Here is a 9094-nt window from a genome sequence, read left to right on the forward strand (position 1 = left end):
CTTTTTCGGGAACTGTTCTGTAAAAGCGGGTGCGCTCCTTGGACATGGCAGTGCTTTTCCGGGATTCCGGAGGTACCCTGGAAGAGCTCCGCAGTGTAGACAAAGCCTATGGGACTTTTCCCTGTGCTTTTGGGGTGGGAGGCTGTGCGCTCAGTCCCCGTCTGAGGAGCACAAAGCCACCACTGACTCTCTACCGCCGTAACGGGGCTAATGTCAGTGCTGGGGAACCAGCCGCGTCTCCCGGCCTGCGTGACCCACGTGCTGCAGAGCATCATGCTCCAGGCGGAAGGGGGATGAGGCACCTTGGAAAGCCGCTTGCAGTCGGAATCCCCTCCGCCGACTGACTTCCTCTCCCTGGGTCTCAGGCTCTCTCCCTTTCCTCTTCCTAGATGCTACAACTGCGGGGGGCTGGACCACCATGCCAAAGAATGCAAACTGCCGCCGCAGCCCAAGAAATGCCACTTCTGCCAGAGCATCGCCCACATGGTTGCCAGCTGCCCCATCAAAGCACAGCAATCGCCCAGCTCTCAGGGAAAGCCCGCCTACTTCCGGGAGGAGGAAGAAATGCACAGCTCGTCCCTTCTTCCTGAAACCAGGGAATGATGGCGGGGGCTCGGGGGGAAGTTGGGGGGAATTCCATCAGGATCAAAAGGCTTCAACAAGGGATAGTCAGCCACGAGGGAGCAGTCTCTGCCGCCATGATTTCGGGGGGTTGGCATAAGGCGGGAGGGTGGCAGCTCTAACCGTGGGATGGCTGTTTGCTGATTCCAAAATCCCAGCACAGATTTACCTCACCCCTCTCCCCCGTGAGTGGGGAGAACCCTCTTCCCCCTCTGTCCAAAAGTGGGAGAGCGAGCAGCCCCATAGCCCTGTCCCTAACCACTGCCTCTGGTCCAAAGCCACACGCTGCTCTGCTTTCTTTCCCTGGGTGGGGCGGGTTTTCTAACACAGCGTTTGTGAATCCCTGGGTCTCTTTGGGTGGAGCAAGGCCGGTCCTTCTACCCTAGCCGGAGAGCAGAGACAAGCCCTCGATGGCCAGCTAGACACTAGCAAGCAACCTATTCCTGGCAGAGGAAGGTGGGACAGATGGATCTCACCCATATCCAGCCCAGGTCTGCTGCTTGCCCAGGAGTATCCACGCTCCAGTGTTTTGAGGCCCGCAGGGGAACAGTGGAACAGTAATCTCCTCCGGGAGAAAGCTGTAGCGGCCCCTGAAACAGCTGGGAAGGCATTCCGTGCTGGACGGAGGGTTTTCTTCTAGCATGGCTGGGACTTATTCCCCTTCGTTTCAGAGCCACCACGCTCCAGAGGGAGTTGAGGGGAGGCGCTCGGCTTTCTGTTCTGAACAGCCTTTCCCTAGAGACCAATCCCGGGCCTTATAAAATTGCTCCCCTGGCCTTGGACCTCGAACTGGACTTGGGGTTTCGTTCCCTGAAGGCCATTGCAACGCCGACCTTTTAAAGTGGCACCAGCCGGGGACGGAGCAAAGAACACGGGGGCCTGGTTGGAAGGAAGCCGTGGGGACCTCAAAACTGTCACACATGGGGCAGGTGCCTCGTTTACAGGAGCCCTTCCAGCCCAGCTGTAACCTGCTGCTCTGGCGGCATTGCCGTGGACAGGAGGCACGGGAGCACGGGTCTTGGTCTGGACCCTGGTGGGCCCTCATTGCCCCGGGGCTGCAATGCAGGGTCCAAGCAAGGAAGAAGCCATATTTTCTCCCCACTGTTTTTAAAAGCCTCGCAGTCGAGAGCGCCGAAGGTGGGATATATTTACTGCCCAGCGCCAACGGGCTGATCCGAGAGCACAGTGAAGTCAATGGGATTCTCTCCACTGAGTTCAATGGACCTTGGATCACTCCCATATTGTAGACCGCTTGCTTCTGCTCCTCCCTTTATTAGGGCCAACCCTCCAGTCCATATGCACCTGCAATGCCCTCTTTCGGCATAAGGACTGCAGGCTCGGTCCTTTCCTTCCCCATAGGAACAGGGTGACCTGTCAGTTCAAAGCTGCTGCCTTCTCTCCCCACCTTGTCTTCCCCCACCCCCCAGTCTGCCTTTATTTATTTGTTCCCGGGGACAGCTGCCCTTGCAACGCAAGGCCCCCCCCTTCCGTGCTGAAGCCGAACATGATGTGAAACCTGCACTAAGACGTGCGCGTATGACGTATCTTTGGGTTTGTTTGTCGTCTTTGTTTTTTTTTTATATATAAATATTCTGGTTTTTTGTATTTTTGTATATTTTAATCTTAAAGAGAGCGAGAGAGAGAGAGAGAGAGGACAGAACTACTGCAACTTCTTCTCAGGTATTCGCGCAATCTCAGGGATAGACGGTCTCTGCAGCCACCGTGCTGCACCGAGTGGAATTTTGTTTCTTTGCGTTTTACCCGCACCGCGCCGGAACCGAGTTTGTATTGGAAGCGGCAGGGCTGCCTCGCGGGATGGTCTAATGATTGTTAAAAGCTGTATTTCGAACGGGCTCTTTTCCTCTCTCCCCGGATTGACAGGCAGCTCTGTGGGTCTGCGGGTGGGTATGGAGAAGTCAGTCAGTGCTGCAGAGGAGGGTTCAGCCATCTGTCTCCATTGTGGTTCAAATTCTTCCCCCTCTCGTCCTGCCTCCATGTTCCCCGCGGAATGGTCGCTGGCGGAAAACGCTCTTGGGCACCTAGTTTGTGCCCCACTCCAGTTGCTGACGAGGACCATCCAGGCCCGACAACAGGGGTGGGCAAAGGGAGCAGCTCCCTGGGGCCAGTGATTCAGAAGAGCTTGGGGATCCCAGCCGCTGCTGTCACTACTGCAGCACCAGGCCCTTTACTTCACTGCTGGAGCCCCGTGTGGCATGCTGAGGGCTGCCTAGGGGAGGCTAGCCCCACCCCCACCCCTTCTGCCTGAGGCCCTGCCCCTTCTGGAGCACAGAGCCCCCGCCCACCTTGACCAGGGGCCTGGCGACCCCACTATGGCCACCACGCACCATTCTGCTTCCCCACCACGAAAACCAAGCTCTTTGCTGGTGGCTTCCTCCTGCTGCAGACACTGCGGTGGGGAAGATGCTCAGGGCCCGGCTTTCAATCAGAAATGGGGGCTATGACTCCAGCACTGGGGGTTAATCTGGATTGAGGGCATAAAGAAGCTGGCTGCCCTTGCACCGGGTTATCCCTCCCTCTGAGAGAGCAAGAGCCTTTCAGTGCCTATAATAGTCATCAGTGGGGCTCTAGTGTAAATCCCTTCTTTAGAAACTCCTTAGCCTCTGCCCGGCTGTAAGACGCTGGGTGTGAGATTCTCTCCTCCCCCACCTGGACTGGCTGCATCTCTAGGAAAACTGCAGTGTAACAGAATAAGGGTTACAATCCAACACCCCCCGGAAGGCCTTTCGCTCCAGCCATCTCTACCTCTCACTAATGTGCTTGGATGTAGCACCTCTTTGGGGGATGAGCATGGAGCTGGGCATGTCACATGCATGAAGAGTTCCCCAAGCCAGCCCTCTCCCAGCCTTGTAGCAGATTCAGGTACAATTCTCCCCTTCTCTCTGCCTTTCCTTGCTCCCCCCCTCCCATCCCACTTTCCTCAAATGCTAGCCAGCGATTGCTGGCTGCGATGGTGGAATCTTGTCTGCAAGCCATGAGCTGCGAGGCTCGTCCGTGCTCTGCAGCCGCAGGGGCTGGCTGTGCCGCCCCGCCTAGGTACAGAGAATGCTGGCCCAGCGGCACGTTTGAGATTGGGGCTGCAGTTTCCACGCTAAGTTCTAGGTAGTAACAGAATAGAGTTCGATCCGGGCAGGGAATGTCGAGAGAGAGGGGGATTTTCAACCTTCCAAATAGGAATCAGGTGGAGATTGGAGGGAATCCAAGATGCCGCTTCAGCGCTGGGACATGCAGTTAGAGAACGGGCGAGTTTGCAAGAACGGACGTGAAATGCCCTCCTCTCAGAATCTGAAAGCACCACCCGTGGGGCTCAGCCCATTCCCATTAAAGCTTGGGAAAAGGAACTGGCCTGGTTAGCAAATGTACTTGTGGCAATGAAGAGTTGGCCTTGTAAGGCTCCTTGACACACGCTGTTAGAGCTGTCTAGGTGAGATGCTGCCGTCTCCGTGGCCTGTAGGTAGGCTTGGGCGGAAGGGGCTCCCTCGCCCTGGCTTTCTGCCTGCTGCAGCCGTGAGTGTGGTGGAGTGGTGATAGTACTTTGGAGGAGGGGAAAGAATTTTTTTTAAAGTAGCTGTGGGATCTATACAAATCTACCTCAGGATAACGTCTCTGTCTGAACGGGGAAATGCAATAGAATGCATTGGACTGTGCGTCTAACCCTAGGGTCCGGTACTCAGTGGGACCCACAGAGGGAACTGTTGATCATCCTTTGGCACCGGAAGTGTGCCGACGGGTATATGCTGCCCCTTCTCGTTTTGTATCTGTCTTGAAGAATCGTGTAGAACTTCCAAGTAAGCAGTTTGGTGATTTGCTAGGTGTCTAGTCTGTGTAAATATCTATGTAAATCTCTCCACTTTCTTTCAATATTCTCCTTGATTATTGTTTACAAACGTAAAAAAAAAATAGCCAAAGCATTAGACGGGTTTTTGGACCAGGGAGATGGGATCCTCTCTTTATGCTCTGCCTTGCGGCTCTGCCTGGGCAGGGAGGTGACTGAGGTAACATAGTGGGCTCTGGCAAGACAGTGAATCCTAAAGCCTCCAGTCTTGCTGCAGACAAGACAGCCACGTGCCTCCCAAAAACCAAGGGTCGATTTGTAAGGGAAAGCCAGGCTACAGAAGATGGACTTTTAAAAATATTCAGTTGCATCTTCTTGTCTGCGGCTTGCAGTACCTTCCCTATGCACATTGCAGCACTCGAGGTTCCTCCATCTGCAGACTGGAGACCTTTGGTGTGGCTTTTTCCATTCCTTGCTGACAATCTTGCGGATAAATTCCTGCAAGGGGCTTACGGTCATCACCTCCTGCTCATGCCTGGTTTGCAGGCAACGGCCACTCTGCATTATGGGACAGCAGGTAGGCAATGGTGGACTCTCTCTGAGCTAGGGACTGACGCCAGGTCTGTCATGCCCACTAATCATCCTTCTTACCCGTGCTCCAAGTCTCAGTCCCTAACCCTAACTCCATCCAAACATATAGGAGCATTTGAATGTTAGAGGGATAAAATATCCTTCGGGGGATGATTCTCCCCTGGTTCAAAAACCTGGAGTCAAGTGGCCAAACGATTGTCTACTGTCAGACGGAAGAATGTAACTCCATGTTTACTGCTAGCAACCAAAGCTTGTTTGTGTCAAACTCTTGAATTTTTATGAAGCGGGAAGGGGGTGGGGGGAGGGATTGAGAGGGTGGATGTGTATGATTTTGGGGGTTGTCTGAGTTGCAGGACTGTGCTTTCTGGAGAGCAGATTTCCTGCTGAAATGTCTGCAGTGAGCTCAGAAATGCCCATCACTGCATTTTTTTTCTTCCTTTTCTTTTTTGTATCAACCATGCAAAACGTTTTGACTTTTTTCTGCAAAATAAAGACTATGAATAATGGCAACTGGTGCTTCTCCTTTCATTTGCCCTAGATCTGTCCTGCTGTAAAGCATGTTCCCAAAGCTATCGTCACTACCTGAATGTTCAGGAACAGGGGCCTAGGACTCAGCATTCTTGGTTCTCTTCCATGGTAACTCACCTATCTACATGGCCCTCATCAGTGGCATTTTAGCTATGTCTGCACTATGGGTCTTTCAGCAGCACAAGTGCACCCCTGCAGCTGTGCCATTGTAAGGACTGTACAGCTGCTGCAGGCCAGCAGGCGAGTGTCCACACTGGCGCTTTTACTGGTGAAACTTTTGTCAGGGGTGGGGTTTGTTTTTCATGCCCCTGACTGATAAAAGTGCTAGTGTAGACAAAACCCAACACACCTGAAGGAGGGAAACATTCTTCTTTTACAGATAAGGGCGCAGTAGAGCAAGTGACTTTCCCAAAGTAGCACAGAAAATCTGAAGCAGGAACTGAACCCAGGCTGTCCTGTCCACTAAGCATCCTTCTTAAGCAAGCTCTAAGCATTACTCCCATCCTCAAAGCCTGACTGACCACAAAGCTGAACACTTCCCAGCATTGAGAGGTGGTGGTTTGGTCCCCTCTCTCTATCCTAATTATTTTCCAATTAGCGTTAGCATTTACTAAACTTTAAAGGTTTAGTTACAAATGAAGAGTATGATTGGCAGTTGCATTGAGAAAGTTCACGTTCTTTTAATTGTCATGTACCAATCACCCACCTCCTCTGCTGGTTGGGGTTACATCTTCTGAAGAAGGGGTGGGGAACTTAAGGCTCAGCTGCAGCCCCCAGCTTGACTTGATCCAGTCCCCCACCAGCATTGGGGAACCCACTCCTGCACGTCTTCCCCTGTAACCATCCCAAGACTCTGTACTGTGAAGAAAGACTGAGAGGGCTTGGTGGCAGAAGCTATTAAAAAGCAAAGTCTCATGCCGTTAAATATGAACTTCGTGAGCAGAAGGCAGTAGCCTTTGTATGAGTCATTCTACTTGCCAACTGGAGGATACCTCTGAGTATGGAAGGAAACTCAGGTTTCACTCCAACTCCACACAGCAGCTCTTGTCTACCAGTAGGATGCCTAGATAGAGAACCTCAGCTTGCTGCCTGACAAAGCACAACAGGGAGCTCGCACTCTTCCCTGCTCCACTGGAAGTTGCAGTTGCCCCAAAACAAACACCCTGCTTCCCAGCCTGTACCTTCTAGCAGCAACCATCTCAGGTGCTTACCCACAGTTGCTTGCTCTCCCCTGCAATACAATTTCATAAAACCCCAACAGGCTGTACCTGTCCTCTGTTACCCCCTCCCCCCTTCTGTCCCATTCCAGCCTGTCCAAATCCCCTTTGCTGGCTTCCTCTCTCTGATCAGATTTAAACTGCTAACCCATCTTCCTGGCCAGAGTAAGTGTTGCATAGGTCACCCTCTTGGCTTTATAAAAAGCTCTACTAATAAATTCAGTCTCTAATGGCTGTTACCACATCATTTTTCAACCATCTTTGCTGCTCAATGGCACGTAGAGCAGCAAAGCCTGCTAGGTGTCCTAAGGTAATTGTTACCTGTTTCACCCCTTGCTGAGGTAAACCGTGATAGGAGCTACCTAGTGTGGAGAGGAGCAAAATAACATGGATAGCCAACGCTGACAAAGGATAATGCATGTGAAAATGATATTGTCTGCATTTGTGTGGCTGTGCCCAAAAATCCCCACAACCAATCAGGGCCTGTGTTAAAATGCCACCTGACTGATGTGCATATTTTGTACCTCCTGAGGTTTGCAGTTTGAAGGGACAACTTTCCCCTTGGCTCCTAAAACTATTCCTTTGGAGGTTGGAGGCAGGAATTGGCAGGACTGCATGATATTTGGGTGGCCATGGGCAGAATTTTGAGGAACTATTATGATACTTGCATGTAACAGCCAGCCTCCTAAGGAACCAGAAGGGATAAATGGGGTCTGTGCCCTGGTGCCTGTAAACAGCCCAACCCTGTGGGCCTTGCTGTTGTATTACCAAGGTGCAAGCTGCCCTTGGGCATGGTACCAATAGCATCCCATCAAGACACCCTTCATAGGAGGGCAGGCTTATGCTTAGAAAGGTGCCTTAAACCTAGGGTCCTACTAAATTCACAATCCATTTTGGTCAATTTCATGGTAATGTGATTTTTAAAATCATAAATATCATGATTTCAGCTATTTCCATTTGAAATTTCACAGTGTTGTAATTTCAGGGATTGTGACCCAAAAATGGAGTGGGGGGGGGGAAGGCTGCAGTACTGCTCCTTTACTCCTGTGCTGCTGCTGGTAGCGGTGCTGCCTTCAGATCTGGGCAGCTGGAGAGTGGCAGCTATGGGCTGGGATCCCAGCGCTGAAGTCAGAGTCACTGCCCGCAGCAGCTCAGAAGCAAGGATGGCCTGGCACAGGAGGTATTGCCACCTGCAGGCAGCAGCGCGGAAGTAGAGACCTGGGCCTTCAGCCAGCAGCTGCCATGCGCCTGCTTTCAGTTCTGCAGACAGCAGCACAGAAGTAGAGCCGCATAGTATGGTGCTACCACTCTTCCTTCTGGCCACTGCTCTCCGGCTGCCCAGCTCCGGGAGCAGCACAGATGTAACAGGGGCTTAGACTGAATTCCTCGCCCTCCTTGCCAGCTCCCTATTGGGCCAAGGGAGCCTCACTGGAGAATCAGGGGTCTCCCCTGTGAAAGCTGTAAAAGCACAGGGCAGGCCAGATGTGGGGGAGGGAACCAGATTTCACGGCCTGTGAATGAGGTCAGGCCCCCACCCCCATTCACCCCTCCTAAGGGACCAGCTCTGCTCCTGTGACCCTCCTGCTCTGGCCATGCGGGATGACCCGTGGTGGGGCAGGCTGTTCCCCATCTGTGAACCCACCTCTGCTCCCCCATCTCTGCTGCTCCCCTTCCCCCCCGCACCTCAGCCGGCCCGCCTCTCTCTGCCCCCCCCCCCGCACCTCAGCCGGCCCGCCTCTCTCTGCCCCCCCCCCCCGCACCTCAGCCGGCCCGCCTCTCTCTGCCCCCCCCCCCGCACCTCAGCCGGCCCGCCTCTCTCTGCCCCCCCCCGCACCTCAGCCGGCCCGCCTCTCTCTGCCCCCCCCCCCGCACCTCAGCCGGCCCGCCTCTCTCTGCCCCCCCCCCCGCACCTCAGCCGGCCCGCCTCTCTCTGCCCCCCCCCCCGCACCTCAGCCGGCCCGCCTCTCTCTGCCCCCCCCCCCGCACCTCAGCCGGCCCGCCTCTCTCTGCCCCCCCCCCCCCGCACCTCAGCCGGCCCGCCTCTCTCTGCCCCCCCCCCCGCCCCTCAGCCGGCCCGCCTCTCTCTGCCCCCCCCCCCGCCCCTCAGCCGGCCCGCCTCTCTCTGCCCCCCCCCCCCGCCCCTCAGCCGGCCCGCCTCTCTCTGCCCCCCCCCCCCGCCCCTCAGCCGGCCCGCCTCTCTCTGCCCCCCCCCCCCGCCCCTCAGCCGGCCCGCCTCTCTCTGCCCCCCCCCCCCCGCCCCTCAGCCGGCCCGCCTCTCTCTGCCCCCCCCCCCGCCCCTCAGCCGGCCCGCCTCTCTCTGCCCCCCCCCCCCGCCCCTCAGCCG

The 9094-nt window shown here is 54.9% G+C and overlaps 1 protein-coding gene across 1 annotated transcript in view; it reads left to right on the top strand.

Annotated features, from left to right (window-relative positions):
* The window catches only part of LIN28A (lin-28 RNA binding posttranscriptional regulator A), a 38112-nt gene extending 33510 nt beyond the window's left edge, over positions 1–4602 (top strand). Inside the window, exon 4 of the mRNA XM_075908848.1 lies at positions 390–4602. Coding sequence (XP_075764963.1) covers positions 390–603 — 214 coding nt within the window. The 3' untranslated portion in view covers positions 604–4602. The remainder of the gene's footprint in view (positions 1–389) is intronic.
* Positions 4603–9094: the final 4492 nt, after the last annotated feature.

This window comes from Pelodiscus sinensis, chromosome 25 (assembly GCF_049634645.1).
Source record: "Pelodiscus sinensis isolate JC-2024 chromosome 25, ASM4963464v1, whole genome shotgun sequence".
In the NCBI taxonomy this organism is placed as follows: Eukaryota; Metazoa; Chordata; order Testudines; family Trionychidae; genus Pelodiscus; species Pelodiscus sinensis.